General features: G+C 40.6%; 1 protein-coding gene across 4 annotated transcripts in view; it reads left to right on the forward strand.

The window, feature by feature from the left end:
• KIF2A (kinesin family member 2A) overlaps positions 1-17,516 on the forward strand; it is a 62,192-nt gene that overhangs the window by 37,131 nt on the left and 7,545 nt on the right. For 2 of the 4 annotated variants that reach the window (XM_061368663.1, XM_061368664.1), the window contains exons 15-19: positions 2,611-2,721; positions 7,796-7,863; positions 9,571-9,684; positions 10,807-10,957; positions 12,348-12,449. In XM_061368663.1, coding sequence (XP_061224647.1) covers positions 2,611-2,721; positions 7,796-7,863; positions 9,571-9,684; positions 10,807-10,957; positions 12,348-12,449 — 546 coding nt within the window. The remainder of the gene's footprint in view (positions 1-2,610; positions 2,722-7,795; positions 7,864-9,570; positions 9,685-10,806; positions 10,958-12,347; positions 12,450-17,516) is intronic. The other 2 variants (XM_061368665.1, XM_061368666.1) reach the window with 1 other exon arrangement.

The raw sequence follows: 17,516 nt of genomic DNA on the forward strand, positions 1-17,516 counted from the left end.
AGGTATCAATAGTGGTACAAGAAGATATGAGTTTCTCAATGATGTGTTAGCTTTTGGGTTTTTCTATCGCTAAAAATATTACACAGCTTTTGCCATTTATATTCAAGACCCCTGAAGTTATTGTCAAGTTCAAATTAAACTGCTGTGTTCTGAGGAGTGGCCTTTGCTAATCCATGACTTGCTGTTTGCATTTGGCTATCAATCTAGTGCTAATCTGTTCACATTTTTTTGTAGAAGTTGCTTCTGTAATGTCTCTACGTGGAAGTAGTGTTGTCATTTTGTTACCTGATTTCCTGAGCTCTAATGAAAAAGCAGAAGTGGTTAAAAATTCCATCAGTTTTAGAAGCTGGCAGTTTCCTCCTGTGATACTTTTAGTAATAAGGAGATAATCCAATTCTAATTTTTCAGGAGTAAGCAAACTAAAAATGATTGTAGTAAATTAAAATATCATAATAAATTTGTTGGTTGCCATATCAGTAATTCAACATGCACATGTGGTACTGTTTTTCATTTGTAATATCACTTGTTGAAAATCTCTTGGCCCTCTTGGTATCTAATAATCTATCTAATCTTTTTCTTTATGTATGTATAGTATTAATGCCCAATTAAAAAAAATCAAGGAATTCACTGCCTTGCTTGCCTATAAGTACTGCGACTTTTTTAGCATTTACATGTGAAATTCACATTCAACAAGTGTCAGTCTTTGTTTATATGAGCTGTGTCCCTTCTGTAAATTTCAGCTGATGAATTTTTCAGTAATTGCTTCAGTTAAAACCAACTTGTTTTTTGTTCTGTTCTGTATTATGGCAGTTTTACTCTGATCCCATTTTTAGTTCTGTTTTACGCTGTTTCACAGTTGCAGTGCTTTCTTGGATTATGTCGTGGTTTAACCCAACCAAACAGCTTGTTCACTTACTCCCACTGAGTGGTGCCAGGCTGGAAGCAATCGAGGCCCACGTTAGTCCGCCCCCCCCCCCTTCCCCAGGGGTTGCCGCCCCCTTTTCCCGCTCCCAGAGGGGTGGGGAGGAGAATCGAAGGAATGCAACTCCCACGGGCTGAGATAAGAACAGTCTAGCAACTAATGTACAATACGAATCACCACCGCTACCACCAACGACAACAATGATAAGAGAAAATAGCAAAGGAAAGGAGTACAATACCATGCGCCGAACCACCAGTCCGACCTGGCCGACCCCCTCTCCTTCCGGGTACCTCCCAGTTCCCCCCTGGGCATGACGTGCTGTGGTATGGAATACCTCTTTGGTCAGTTTGGGTCAGGTGTCCTGTCTCTGCTTCCTCCCGGCTTCCCCTCCTCCCTGGCAAAGCATGAGACTCACAAAGTCCTTGGTCAAACCAAAACATCATTTTTATCAGCTTTGTTCCTAGCCCGAAAGTCAAAACACAGCACTGCACCAGCTACCAAGAAGGAGAAAAAATGACTGCTGCTGCTAAACCCAGGACAGATTATCATCCTACAGCTTCTAGTTTTTTGGAAGGAGCTGTTCCTAGGAAATTTCAAAAAGCTGCAAGATTGTGGCTGTAGCTGAAGGGTTAGCTGAACTACTGTCAAACTATTTGTGTAACACAAAAGCCATTTAATCTGTTACTGCTGCTAAAAGCAAAGCTCTAGTTTGAAAAGATTCTGAAGTACTGTTGTTCAATGAAGTTTTGTTTGTAGATATGTCAAAACTGTACCAAGGAAACCATGCATCTGAACATACCTGTACACAAAATATTACGGCAAAGCTAGAAACTGGAATTAATGAGCAAAATGTGGAGATGATGGCAACACCACAGAAATTCAAATTTAAACTTTCTTTGTGTAAGAAGTAACTTAACTGATGTTAGAGCTCTGAGTGGGCAGAAGTAATGTTTAAATTAGCTTGGTCTTGGTTTGTGCTGTTGTGATTAGTTGCTGCTGCAACTTCTGTAGTTATTTTGTAATATTTACATCTATACAGTATTTCTCACTGGAACTTGCCAACCAATTGCAAATACCGGTTTAGCCCCATATCTTTTTAAGTGAAAGAGGAAACCTATCTCTGTTTGTTCATATGAACAGTATTTTAAAACAGGGAACGACTCTACGTTTTTAAGTGTCTTCCAACATCAAGTACATCGATAGGTTTGTGACCTGTGGAAGCTTTCAGAAGATTCTGAGCTGTAAAGAAAGTCAGTCGTAGAGCCAGAATCAAAACTACTGCTTTTAATTGGTAGAGTTAACATGTGACCCTGTCCACACTGCTTCTGCTAGTGGAGGTTATAGATCATTCTGGCTTTTACAGCTGATAATCAGAAATTTAACATCAGCACTGATTTTTTTTTTTGTTCTTGTTTTGTTATTGTTGGATACAGCAAACGTAAATATTTTGCATGAGATTCAGAAAGTTTGTAGGTTCCTAAGTACATTTTAATTTCTTATGTCTCTACTGAGCTTAATGAGATGTGAAAACTTTTAACACTTCATGAATCCACATTTTAATGGTAAATTTTAATGATATTTTAGGGGACAGCGACATAACTAAGGCATGTGTATAATGCTTTTGAGCTGTATTTGTATTTATTTAACACATGTTAAATTAAAATACATAAGCGTGTTATTTCTTTCAGGAGTGCATTAGAGCCTTAGGCCGAAATAAACCTCATACACCCTTCAGAGCAAGTAAGCTTACTCAGGTGCTAAGAGATTCATTCATCGGAGAAAACTCCCGTACCTGTATGGTAAGTTGATTTAACTGTTTGTTCTAACAGTTACAAAAAAGGAAAGACACTGGGAATTTAGGCAGTTTTAAACTGTTCTGTTTCAAATCGGTTGCTTGCTACTGGCAATGTTTTGGACTTATTTGTCCCCTAGCAAAACACTATATGTGGAATGAGACTTTCAGCAGAGACAGTTCAGGTAACTTGCTCCCTTCTCAGTTTTTATTGGCATTTCTTATTGCTGCTTCTAGTTTTCTAGCTATGCATCTAGCTAGAAACAGGTCTAGCTCAAGAAGTTTGGTTCGTTGATATGGTTTAGTAATGTCTGAATTATGAGAGCAGTGTTTGTTCACTCACAATATTGGAAAAAGGGGTGCAGACTGGAAGTACAGTGGTGAGTTACAGTCTTTAAATGACAAATTTGAAGTTGGTATCAAAGACATCACAATGTGTTCTACGCTGTTGAGGGGAGAAATAGGGATAGGTGGGAAACATAACTATGTATTGTATAAATGTGCAGTTGCATCAGCATGAAAACTAGTTCTGTCAGATAAAAACACTGGTGTGCAGTCATTTTATTTGTGCATCCTTAACGTTTCTCCTTATTGAAATGCAAACCTTCTGCAGTAGATGCTAACTGGTAGGCTTATTTATGTTGGTTACTTTTCAGATTCCTTGGAATTAATTAGTCTAGAGGCCAGAGAAGTTTGCAGACCACAGCAGAAAAACCAGGATGTTAGGGCAGCCTAATCTTTCCCCTAGCTGGTAGAATCATAGGATAGCTTGGGTTGGAAGAGACCTTAAAGATCATCTACTTCCAACCCCCTTGCCACTTGCAGGGACAGCCTCCACTAGAAGGGGTTGCTCAAAGCTCTGTCCAAACTGACCTGGAACACTTCCTGCTATGAGCATCCAGAAGTACTCTAGGCAGCCTGTTCCAGTGTCCCACCACCCTCATAGTAAAGAATTTTTTCCTAATACCTAATCCAAATCTCCCCTCTTCCAGTTTAAAGCCATTCCTTCTTGTTCTGTCACTACATGGCTTTGTAAAAAGCCCCTCTCCAGATTTCTTGTAGGTCCTTTAGGTACTGGAAGCTTCTCTGAGGTGTCCCTGGAGCCTTCTCCAGGCTGAACAGCCCCAACTCTCTTAGCATGTCCTCATAGGAGAGGTACTCCAGCCTTCTGAGCATCCTGAATCCTTGGGCAGAGGTGCGTGTCCTGCTTGTGTTGAGGGCCCCAGAGCTGAACACAGTACTGCAGGTGGAGGCTCATGAGAGAGGAGTAAAGGGGGAGATTGCTTCCCTTGACCCGCTGGTCACACTTCCTTTGATGCAGCCTGGTGTGCAGTTGGCTTTCTGGGCTGTAAGCACACACTGCCTGTTCATGTTGAGCTTGTCAGCCAGCACGCAGAAGTCCTTTTCAGGGCTGTTCTCAGTCTATTCTCTGCCCAGCCTGTAGTGGTTGGCTAATTTGGCTCATGTATACTGTCCCTGCTCCCTCTTGGCTTCCCATGCCCCTTCTCACTGCCAGAGCATGAGACTGAGAAGTCCTTGATTGAGAATAAGTGCTATTGAGCAACAGCTAAAACATGAGTGTATAATCTGTATTGTTCTCAGACTAAATCCAAAATATAGCACTCCAGCAGCTACTAGGAATGTTCAAGTGTAGATTTTGTATCATGCACCTGCAAAATTTTTGAATGTAAAGGAAAAGAAAAAGGCAAGTCATTGTGGTTTATGATAGCTGAAGTTGAGCAGTATTTTATTAACCTAAAAGAGTACTTACTTGGCAGGTGTGCTGACTGCTGTTTTGCGGCAGAGTCATGTAATTAACTGTGCTGCTTCAAACTTATAAAAATTACTTCAAAAATTGTTTAATAAGTAGTTTCTTTTCACTTTCCTATGGGTGACTGCATAGATCATTGCTGTGTTCTCTAGAAATGTCTACAGGAGACACAGTCCTTTGTGAAATAAATTAAAGCATAGAAGAACTTTTTAGTGATAACCATTATACCTGTCACAAGGAAATATGTAGATCGTGATTGTTTTCCCTGAAAAATGTTTTAGCCTATTACAGGCAAAATAAATAGAGTTTGCAACATACGAACACTATGCAATTGGAAAATACTGCTTAGTGATCATGTAAGACCTCTTTTAAGGTACTGCTTTTGCTTGTCAATAAGAGGCATTTATTGTAAAGGGATCAACAAAGGCTTGATCCACTGTTCTGGATTGTAGCAGCAGTGTGCTTAGAAAGTAAGATGTTTTGCAAATACGTGGAGCTTTTCAATATGGAATGCATATAAAATGATGTAGTAAAAACTTGTGATATCAAGTTTCTAAAATTCTTAATGTTCTGGTGTAAAATACCTGTTGGGCCTCTTCTGCTTGATTTTTGACATTCTAATCTGTAAGTGAGATATTTGAATCATATTTAATTGGTGATTTCTAGACCTCATTTTTATTTTACTTTTCCTGTTATTGTTTATGGGCTTCCTGTTGTAATTTAAAGTTGCATCTCTATGTGTGGAACATTTTTTTCTGTATGTAAGGGTAAACTATGATGTGGAAACTTTTTTTTCCAAATTTCAGAAAAATACTTTCAAAATAACTCATAAATGTAGACAGTTATGACTATTATCTGCTTCATTCTAGAGAAATCCAGAGGCATACAGTCAGTGTAAGTAGATTGTTTTGAACTTTATTCGTCGCTGAAGTTCTCGTCTTTAAGTAGTTAAAAAACAACTTCAGATTATTTTTTTTAAAGAGTTGCATAGTAGGGTAATGTATCATCATTAGAAAATTTCAATATAGCTACATGTAATAGTTAAACTTTTTTAACCAGTGTTGCATCCTTAAAGTGTTGCAGCAAAAGCTTGGTGTGCCAGACACCTGAGGCCTCTGGGGTTGGGAGTAGGAGCCTGCAGACTTAATGTCCCAAAAGGGCCATTGATTCCGTTGTGATGGCTTATGAGCGATGTAGGCACACTCAAAATAGAAATAAAGGTAATTGCGGGTCTTAGAGATATTCCTGTTCATAAGTAGCGCAGCTTTTTCCATCAGCTTTTGGCATTACGAATGAGGAAGCAAGCAACTGGGAAGTTAGAGTCTTCCTCTTTTGTGCTTCTTGGGGCATGAGGACATGAGATGTACTGGATGTTTGCGTTCAACAGCCTGGATCTTGTGCATGGGTTCTTGTGACCTGAATGCAGTATGGCATGGCTAACAGCACCTACAGTATACGCTTCAAAATGTTGGAGTAGTCCCCTGTTTCTGTTGCAGTTGCTGTGTGTATTGGGGCCTGAACATTGAACTGGTGGAAGAGTTGTATGCATCTTTCATGTTAAATGAGTTTAGAAGGACTTCAGGAACTTGTAGGTTTTGTTAATTAGCAGCTAGAACACTTTAAAGAGACATGCAACCATGTGATCTTTTAAAAGCTACACTTGTTTTCATTAGTAGCTGATGTGGACCAGTATTTGAGGACTTCTGCCCTGGTTTTGGCTGGCATAGAGTTAATTTTCTTCCTAGTAGCTGGTGCAGTGCTGTGTTTTGGCTTCAGTGTGAGAGCAGTGTTGATAACACACTGATGCTTTAGTTGTTGCGCAGTAGCACTTACCCTTGTCAAGCACTTACCAAGTCAAGGACTTTCCAGTGTTTTCTGCTCTGCCAGTAAGGAGAGGCACAAAAAGCTGGGAGGAAGCAGAGACAGAACACCTGACCCAAACTAGCCAAAGGAGTATTCCTTACCACAGCACATCATGCCAGTATATAAACTGGGGGGAGTTACCCAAAAGGCCCAGATTGCTGCTTGGTTCAGGCTGGGTATCAGTCGGTGGGTAGTGAGCAATAGTACTGTGCATCACTTGTGTTTGTCTGAATTTTTATTTCTCTTTTTTTTTTGTTGTTTGCTATTATTAGTATTGTTTGTGCTTGTATTACTTATTATTATATTATACTTAGTAGTTATACTTTATTTCACTTATCAAACTGTTCTCTCAGCCTGTGGGGTTTACATTCTTTCAGTTCTCCTCATCCTGCCTGTGGGGGTGTGTGGGGGAGGGTGATGAGTGAGTGGCTGCATGGTGCTGAGGTAGCAGCTGAGGTTAAACCATAATAACTTCCTAACTTCCTTTCACCACATATTCTTCCATATTCCCCAGTAGGAGAAATCCTTTCAGAATGGCTGCCTGTGCTTCTTCTGTACAGTCATGTCAGCAGCAGGATGAAAGAGAAGACCAGGAATATATAATCTTCCTCAGTTTCAGTCTTCTGATGCTGTGCTGCCACAAAAAATGTTAGTGTGTAGAATCATAGAAGTGTTTGTGCTGAATAGTGCCCTTATGGCTCACAGGAAAGGAGCACAGATGAAATAACTGGACTGCTGAGAAAGACTAGGAGAAATAATAATAATGCTACTGTTGGCCTGGTCATAGTTATTATTTTTTGCTAAGTGATGGGAAGAAGATGAAATCTTCAGGGTGTTTTATTTAACTGGAAAAGGAAGACCTGTAGACTCCAGATACATCTGGGAATAAGTTAGCTGTCAAGTATTGTTTACAGATAACTTTTAATTGAGGGGAAAAATATTTAAGAAAATAGTTAAACACAAGCTTATCTTTAATATTGAGTACAGTTTTGGATTGTGGTGAAAATAGATCTCTTAAATCAGTATACAGACTGCTTGAATGGCAAACAGCCTACAAAGATATATAAAAAAAAATAACCTGGTAATTGTTTGCAGGATATATTGGGATCGCTTTCTCCTGAGCAGCTATTTCCCTTTTTGAGGTGTCCTTATTTTTTCAGTTAGAGTTTTGCATTAACATATTATGTTACCAAGACAGTGAGGTGGGTGAAATTGACTGAATTTCTATGAATTCTTAATGTTCCAGGTATAGTTAAAAAAGATTAAATTGAAGTTTTGATTTGACATCTGTTTCCTTGAGATGTGACTGCATAAGGACAGCTGTACATGGTACACAGTTTTTGTAGAAGATCTCAAACTGGAGGTTGGAAAAATAAAATTAACCTGAATTCATTTACCCTTTCATTTGTACAAAGTGACTTATTAACACATGGCTTGTTTTCTCCAGATTGCTACAATTTCTCCAGGAATGGCTTCATGTGAAAACACTCTGAATACACTGAGATACGCAAATAGGTATGGAAAATTTATTGCTTATACATGTGTTGGCTGTTGGTTACTAACATCTGGAATAGTGTTGTTCCATGATGTGTAACTATTTTAGGTACTTGAATAATTTGACTGTACAAATTGTTGATCCAAACTCACATTTAATTTAAATTGTCGCTTTTTACAATGATTACAATAGAATCAGTAGAAACTGCATTTAAGCTGTTATCCAGAGACTGGATAATGTAGATTGCAAGGAATGTGGAGACGCCATGATTAGTTTTGAGCAGCATCTCTTCCACTAGGGGCAGTCAGTTTTCATGGTGATTCCTGGGGGTGTTAGCTGAAACACCTTTCTGCAATGTGATGATGATTATTATTATTATTGATGTTATTTTTATTTTTTTTATCTCCTTGGTGGAATAGCATGCAGTTGCCAGTCTGGTTTATGTCTAAAATATATATATATTAATCTGAAATTTTATACTACCCAAAATCAGGCAAATATCTGAGATCCCTACATAGTTAATCCAACAGTGAGCTTGCAGTCGCTTGTAGAGAGGTTAGCACTGCAGAGGCTAATGTAGCACCTCTGAAACCTGTAGTACTCTCCGAAGGTGTTCATGTCTCTTAAGTGAGTGCTGCAGTTCTTCTTTTAATGTCTGTGGAGATGGGGTGATCAGGCCCTGTGTGTCCTTGCAGTCAGCCCTGCAACCCAGGAACCTCCCCCCATGCTTTGCTGCAACGAACAAAGGTGTCAGATACACCTCTGGGCCACCAGAAAGCCTGGTTTTGCTAGAAGAGGCTACCATCTAGTGGCCTGCTTGCCCCAGTGACAGGCAGGGCAGAACCATGTCTGATCCTGTTTGGCTGGGCATCCTGGCCAGTTGCTAATTGTGCACAAATGACTTCTAGGAAAGCTTACTGCCTGCTCCTCTTGGTACTCTAATGTCTCTGTGTCTGTGTCAAGGGTGCTAGTAGCACATCTGCCTGGCTTGGATCAGTCTCTCTGATTTCCTTCCTGGTGAGAAGGAGGCTTCCTCTCTTACAGTAAGAGAGAAGGCACTCCTCTGCTTACACAGAAGGACCTTGCACATTCATCAAGACTCGATGGATCTTTTACTCCTCACAGAATGTGTTGAAGTGTTTCTAGAAAAAGACACTGCAGAACTAATTATGCATCTATATACAGTATACTAAATAGTTGTGTTGAAACCTTATGCTTGATTTCTTGGTGTTGTATTTGTCTGTTACGGACTAAATGCTTGTGACTGTAGAGTTGTTTCATGTGTATTGTGTAGTATTTTAGGAGTTTTCTGGCAATACATATTTTTCATAGCACAATTAGTTTTTAGGTGGTGGACACCAATGTGTGTGCAGTATAAGATGGGGGACAGAATAGAATTCAAAGTTTTGTAGCTGGAGTGGTTTGGTATTTCAGAAGGAGACATTTAATGGAATACTGAATGTAGAACAAATTATACTATCTGAAATTACATTTCTGAGAACATTGCTGTTATGGTCCCCTGGAAATCAGTTGTTGGTTTTATTCAGTTTTGTTAGTGATCTGTAAGCTGCTTGCAGAAGGTTTAAATATGTTGGCACACTTGTGTTTTAATATAAATTATTTTTTAGTTAAAGTATTAAAGAAGAATGCTAAACAAAGAGTTGTCATTTTAACTGTGTTTATGAGAACATTTTCTCTTAATTTGCTGCTGTATTTTGCTGCTGCAGAGTAAAGGAATTTGGAATTAGTCCTTCGGACATTCCCTTCTCACAGGGTAGTGGCAGTCGCTCTGATCTCTCTCCTTCCTATGAGTATGACGACTTTTCTCCTTCAATCACCAGGTCTACTTCATTCTATACATGGAATATTTATTATTAAAGTTTTCTTTTTGGCTATGTAATTTTACAGACCAACCTTTCATTTAGTCCCCTTGCCTTGAGCCGCACATACTTTGTTTTTATTTTGTTTGGCAGGTAATGGTTCTGCATGATCTGCAATCATCTTCCCAGTATTTTGTTCATCCTCCTTAAACATCCACTCTCTTGCTAGTTTCCTTCATACTTAAAAAAAAAATAAATGGTGATGTCACCTTTGTACATTTAGTGGACCAAATCTGACAAGTCTGCGTTTAGGGTGATCTGAATATCTCTAATTGAAAAAGAAAACAATTTTAATGCATACGTATTTGTAAATTTTTTCATCACTATTAATGAAAGAGTTTCCACTGTAGTATGTAAGTATTACTTGAGAAAAAGTTTTTTCCTTTAAAAAAATGAAAAATGTACTAAAACTTGCTACATGGGCAGACTTAAGGCTTTTCTTGATAGAATTATTATAAACCATTTAAATTATTTTCATGCCACAAGACCCTAATATTTCAAGATTTTTCACCTTTGAAATCCTTTTAATTAAAGGATTTATTAATTCTCTGAGATACCTGGTTGGACATTATTACTTTCTTCAGAATTCATGGTGGATGTGCTTGTGGGGATTGATTTGCTTTGCGTGGTGGTAACAGCTAGTGGGGCAGTGATTGACTAACTTTTTTTATGCACAATTTTGTGTCCACAGAAAAAGATGATCTAGTTTAGTGTGCTGAATAAACTTTTATTTCAAATACTACTCATTGTTAAGGAGTGAATTTTGAAATTTTGGAGATTTTGCCCTCTTTTGCCCTGTCAATGAGTAGTAAGATTTCAGTAAGAAAATGCCTCTTGGTAGAAGATGAGCTGTAATCCACCTCCCAGTAACTGAAATTCAATGCCCCATGCTTTTTAGGAGTTGGAATAAGATTTTTGTTACCGGAGTGCATTAAATTTGTTAAGCTGACATCATCATCTTCCTTATTAATTGAATTAATTTTGTATAAACCCGTAGAGCTTTATTTTTGGTGTTTTTTTTTTTTTTTTACTTTTTTGCATAGGAATTTGCTAATTTACAAATGAAACGTTTTCTGCTCATAGGGTGAAGGAGCTGACAGTCGATCCTACTGCCACAGGAGATAACCGTCCCACTATACACCATCCTCCCAATCAAATTGACGACTTGGAGACACAGTGGGGTGTGGGGAGCTCTCCTCAGAGAGATGATCTCAAACTGCTTTGCGAACAAAACGTGAGTGATTTATAGAATTACATGGGAAGAGATGATCATAAATGCAGTGGCAGAACAAATTCAGATCAATGTGTGTTTATAGCTTGTTAACAAGATCATTAAGAAAATACAGTATGCCTCTTCACCTTTTCACTTTATGGTATTATGTATGTTCGCATAGGAAAAAAGGACCCGAACAAAAAGTGTTTCTTGAAGGGTGGGAGCAGAATGTTCTACTTTTCTTTGTTTTCCTTGCTGATTAGAGCTTTTAATGTCTAGGCAGGGTCTGCTCTAGGCTCTGGCGTTCTTTAGTGTGCATTTTTTCCAGTACAGCTTCACATTTTTTTAGGCAGTTAGAAATATCCTGGGACACTCATCTATTTTGTTTAACACTCTCATGGTTTTGAGCATTACTTACCCTGCATGCAACACACGTTTTAAGTGAGTTTGCTTTTCTCTGCATTTAGAAACCTGTCATTCCTCTTCCTGACACCCAGATTTTCATGGGATGAAACCCCAGTGTCCTGTATAGGAGAGCCACATCATGTTCCCACCATATCTCCCTGGGCTGCAGGACTGGGGAGCTGAGAGGCATCTTCTAAAGGGCATTTTCCCCTCACTGTGGATTATCAGCTCTAGTCCTGGTTCCCTAAATATTCAGGAGAGATTAAAACTTTATTTGTGAAAATGCTGGTGAAAGATTGGAAATTAAAATCATTAATATCCTAACTTATTTTTTGTAAGAATCTGCCTTCTCAGACACCTCTTCAGGGCATCTGCTATGTTTCTTATTTTAGTAATTGGCTCTTTTTCCATGGGTCTATTTTAAGAGATCATACTAGTGATTCCTAGAACTTCCCACTGGATAGTCCTTCCAGCCAGATATCCTTTCATATTTTACTTTTTGACTGTTCACTTGGAATTAAATTAAACTTTACAATATCTTTTAAAAAAGTTTTCAAATGTATCATATAAGGAACTATACTGTCTTGCTAAAACATGAACTACAGCCTACCTAGCGCTCTCTGCTTTGATTGTTAACTATTCATTTCTAAAGAAGCTCTGTTTGCCCCAGTTTGTAAATCCATGTTGTGTGTTCTTCTGATCACTATGTGCATTTTAGATTTCTCACTTTACATTTATCCCACCTTTTTCCCAAAAGATTGATTCAGTTTTGGTTTCCTGAATTGCATTGAATGTAATTGCTGTTCTCTTTTTTGGAAAATTTTGCATTTATTGCTCTCTCCACTCATTTCTGGAGATTTTTGTGTTGGAAGTATTGAATTCTATTTTTGACAGATTTTGCTTTCTGCATATTTTTTTTTTTTGTGTTCTGTGATAAGTTGAATCACATTCAGTGTGTTTCCTGTAGCTGTGGTTCTTTCCAGACTAATAAGCTTAACTATTTCAGGAAGAGGAAGTTTCTCCACAATTGTTTACTTTCCACGAAGCTGTGTCACAAATGGTGGAAATGGAAGAGCAAGTAGTAGAAGACCACAGGACTGTCTTCCAGGTAAAAGATAGACCTCTACTTCATTTTATCCTGATCCAGGAATTAAGGTTTTGTCAGTGAAAGTGGACATACTCTTGAAGGTGTAGGATATCATCTGGATATTCCACTGCTGTCAAAGACTTCTAAATTGTTTTATTAGGCTAAGCCCATTATAGCAAACAAATAGCAACAGATCCCATAATGGCTAAACTTTGTCCCCATGATGAAAAAGAAGCATATTTTTATATCATCCCATAAATTTAGTAAAGTTGCTGTCTTCTTTTTATTATTTACAATATATTCTGTTGTAGTCTTTCCCCAGCATTTATGTATTTTTCCTAGTCACAGGGTATTAATTTAGATGGGTCTGGTAATTTTCAATTTAACTGCCAACATTCCTATGCCAGAGCTGGAAGTTAATAGTAATGATTCAATCAGCGCCATTTCTGTCTGGTCATCTGCCTCTGAGATACTGCAGTACTCCCTCCAAGTAGCATATCTGAGCATCCTTTTGTGACATTTTCCTCTGAGATACTGAGACACAGGAGAGACACATACGCTTCTTACTGCCTGTTTTCTTCCTTTTTACAGATACATAAAGGTTTTCACTTGCTATTAGTCAGGGACTTTGGGAGAAATACTGTCTGTGCAGTGTGGTGCTTGCTTGTCAGGGTCACAGAGCCTTTTGCATTCATAAAATAAGGTGTAGTAGTAAGTATCAGTTACTGGTTTTCAGGAGGAAATGTGAGTTTCTCCCGTTCATAACCTTAGAGTCTTCTGGCAGGCTGTCCATTTGACACATCTGCTGCAAGAGAACAGCAGACCATTAAGCCTGTAGCAAATGCACACATGTCCTCAATTTAGGTATCTAACTTAGTGAAACATTGATGTGTGTTCATAATACAGTAGGATGCTAAATAACACGTTTTATAACAGATGTAGAGATTCAGCTATTCTGGAAATTAGTCCTGAAGTAATACATGCAGATGTGTGAAACTCATATGGCATATGCTATAGCTGTGTCCCACTGCTTGTGACTTCTGGAGAGACAAGCTGCATTAGTGTAAGATCTTACTACCTCTCTGTAGTAAGAATGTGTCCCTCTGAAGATTAGTGCTCCTCCCAGCAGTCACTGGGAGGAAATGTGTCTTAGCCTCAGCTCCGTTCATTTACAGCATGGCTTTTTAGTTTATGCCAGTGGTGGAGGTGGGTTGCACCAGAATCTACTAGCTGTACCGGGCAGAAGTTGTCTCCTGTCACCTTCCTCCTGGAACCTGCTGATCCAAAACATCCTTTCCTATCAAAAAGTCTGAAATAGATCAATGGAATGAATTGTGCTCTCAAAGTGCCTTCCCTTGTGTCTTGAGTGTAAGAGTTCACATTAAATGAATCCTATGCCAATGTGAGTTCAATCTGTTCTGAAAGCCAAAAAGCATACATAGTGTTTGGACTATGATTTTGATATTACCTGGACTAATGAGCAGAGGGAGAGTCTTAATTTTAGTATTTCAAGTCCAGCATGCTTAAAACTGTCAGCTGCATTCTTGGTGGTTTGTTGTTTTCTTTAAATCAAAGCATTTCCAAGGATCACTTCTCCTGATCACAGCTTTGAATGTTTCTGAAAGCTTTAAGCTCCTGGTCGCATTCCTCTTTGCTGCAAGACTTATCTTTTTCCTCTTTTATGCTAATATTCAGAGTGCAAAGATGCTCAAGAGCTGCTTTAATCAACTTGCACTGTTCTCTTACCTATCTGGGGAGTTGGCTTACTCAATAGAATCACCGAATAGAATTATAGAATAGATAGGGTTGGAAAGGACCTTAAGATCATCAAGTTCCAACCGCCCTGCCGTGGACAGGGAAACCTCACACTAAATCATGTCACCCAAGGATTTGTCCAGCCTGACCTTGAACACCACCAAGGATGGAGCATTCACAACCTCCCTGGGCAACCTATTTCAGTGCGTCACCACCCTAACAAGAAAGAACTTCCTTCTTATACCAAATCTAAACTTCCCCTGTTTAAGTTTTAACCCATTACCCCTTGTCCTGTCACTACAGTCCCTAACGAAAGTCCCTCCCCAGCATCCCTGTAGGTTCCCTTCAGATACTGGAAGGCTGCCATGAGGTCTTCATGCAGCTTCTCTTCTCCAGGCTGAAAAGCCCCAACTTTCTCAGCCGATTTTCATACGGGAGGTGCTCCATTTCCCTGATCATCCTCGTGGCCCTCCTCTGGACTTGTTCCAACAGTTCCATGTCCTTTTTGTGTTGAGGACACCAGAACTGCACACAGTACTCCAAGTGAGGTCTCACAAGAGCAGAGTGAAGGGGCAGGATCACCTCCTTCGCCCTGCTGGTCACGCTCGTTTCGATGCAGCCCAGGATACGGTTGGCTTTCTGGGCTGCAAGCGCACACTGAAGCCGGCTCATGTTCATTTTCACATCGCCCAACACCCCCAAGTCCTTCTCCACAGGGCTGCTCTGAATCTCTTCTCTGCCCAGCCTATAGCTGTGCCTGGGATTGCTCCGACCCAGGTGTAGGACCTTGCACTTGGCATGGTTAAAATTCATAAGGTTGGCATCAGCCCACCTCACAAGCGTGTCAAGGTCCCTCTGGATGGCATTCCTTCCCTTTAGCGTATCAACCGAACCACACAGCTTGGTGTCATCAGCAAACCTGCTGAGGGCGCACTCAATCCCATTGTCCATGTCAGCGACGAAGATGTTAAACAAGACCGCTCCCTACACTGATCCCTGAGGGACACCACTCGTTACTGGTCTCCAGCCGGACATTCAGCCATTGACCACAACTCTTTGTGTGCACCCATCCAGCCAGTTCTTTATTCACTGAGTGGTCCATTCATCAAATTGATGTCTCTCCAGTTTAGAGACAAGGATGTCGTGTGGGACAGTGTTGAACGCATTGCATGAGTCCAGGTAGATGACATCAACTGCTCTACCGCTATCCACCAGTTCCGTAGCCCCATCATAGAAGGCCACCAAATTGGTCAGGCAGGATTTCCCCTTAGTGAAGCCATGCTGGCTGCCACCAAGCACCTTGTTGTTTTTCATGTGCCTTAGCATGCCTTCCAGGAGAATCTGCTCCAAGATTTTTCCAGGCACAGAGGTGAGACTGACTGGTCTGTAGTTCCCTGGGTCATCCATTTTCCTCTTCTTGAAAATGGGGGTTATATTTCCCTTTTTCCAGTTACCGGGAACTTCACCTGACTGCCACGATTTTTCAAATATGATGGCCATTGTCTTAGCAACTTCATTTGCCAGCTCCTTCAGGACCTGCGGATGGATTTCATCAGGACCCATGGACCTGTGCACATTCAGGTTTTTAAGATGGTCTTGAACCGCTCCTCTCCTACAGTGGGCTCAAGGTCTTCATTCTCACAGTCCCTGTGCCTGCCTTCCAAGACTTGGATGGTGCGGTCAGAGCCTTTGCCAGTGAAGACTGAGGCAAAGAAGTAATTCAGAACCTCAGCCTTCTCCAAATCCAGGGTAGCTAGTTCTACTGATAGCTTCTGGAGAGGGTCCACATTGTCCCTAGTCTGTCTTTTATTCACAATGTACCTATAGAATCCCTTCCTGTTATCCATAACATCTCTAGCCAAGTTTAATTCTAACTGGGCCTTAGCTTTCCTAACCTGGTCCCTAGATTCCCGGACAACATCCCTGTATTCTTCCTAGGCCGCCTGTCCTTGCTTCCACGTTTCATAAGCCTCTTTTTTCCCCTCTTAAGTTTCCTCAGCAGCTCCTTATCCATCCAAGGAGGTCTCCTGGCCCTCCTGCTGCACTTCCGTCTAGTTGGGATGCAACACTCCTGAGCTTGTAGCAGGTGATCCTTGAATATCAACCAAGAGTCTTGGGCACCCCTGCCCTCTAGGGCTATATCCCATGGAACCTTACTAAGCAGGTTCCTGAAGAAGCCAAAGTCTGCTGTCTTGAAGTCTAGGGCAGTGAGCTTGCTGCACGCTCTTCTCGCTGTCCTGAGGATCTCAAATTCGACCATCTCGTGATTGCTGCATCCAAGGCTGCCCTGAAGTGTCACATTTCCAGCCAGCCCTTCCCTGTTAGTGAGTAAGAGGTCAAGCATGGCACCTCTCCTTGTTAGTTCCTCTGTTACTTGCAAAAGGAAGTTGTGTTCCACACAGTCTTGGAGCCTCCTGGATTGCTTGTGCTGGTCTGTACTGTCATTCCAACAGACGTCAGGGTGGTTGAAGTCACCCATGAGAACGCGGGCCTGTGAGTGTGAGGCTTTTCTTATCTGTCTATAGAGCACTTTATCCACAGTTTCCTCTTGATCAGGTGGTCTGTAACAGATCCCGACAGTAATGTCTTTCATCGCTGTTCTCCCTTTAACCCTGACCCATAAACCCTGTTAACTGCTGACCAGTCCCCAGACAGAGTTCCATACTCTCCAGCCTATCCCTAACATAAAGGGCAACTCCCTTTCCCCATCTGCCGGGCCTGTCTTTTCTAAAGAGTCTGTAACCTTCCATTCCAACGCTCCAGTGATAGGAGCCATCCCACCATGTTTCTGTGATGCCTGTTATATCATACCCCCATATGAGCATACATCTCTAATTCCTCTTGTTTGTTCCCCATGCTATGGGCATTTGTATAGAGGCATCTGAGCCGAGCTCCAAATGAAGCCACCTCATTGGCTGGAGCAGCCGGAATATCTCTGCATTGCTCCGAGCGTCTATTATAGGTGCTGGCAACTGACTGGGAGTGTTGGGATAGAATGATGCCCTTCTCCCCCAACATATACCTAGTTTAAAACATCCTTGACCAGTCCTGGCAAATCTCCTTCCAAATGAGTTTAAAATAGTTCTTTCTCACAGCTTCTCTCAAAAATGGATTCAGTTATGGGTGGAATTGTCTTGGCTCCTTGACTTCAGTAAGGACACTATGATTATAATCAGTGGTAATCAGCCCATATGTAAAATTTAAGCCCAACTTCAAAGTTAGATACCTGCCTAAGGGGACATATCTGTGGTGTAAAGTTCTGAGTTTCTTAGCTTTACAAGCACTTATGGTCTGAATTTGAAGAGGACTGGAGTAGCTCGTATGACCACTGGA

Source organism: Neopsephotus bourkii, unplaced genomic scaffold, assembly GCF_033783945.1.
Source record: "Neopsephotus bourkii isolate Nb327-2 ecotype Australia unplaced genomic scaffold, CSIRO-AGI_Nbou_v1 NB_1436, whole genome shotgun sequence".
Lineage (NCBI taxonomy): Eukaryota > Metazoa > Chordata > Aves > Psittaciformes > Psittacidae > Neopsephotus > Neopsephotus bourkii.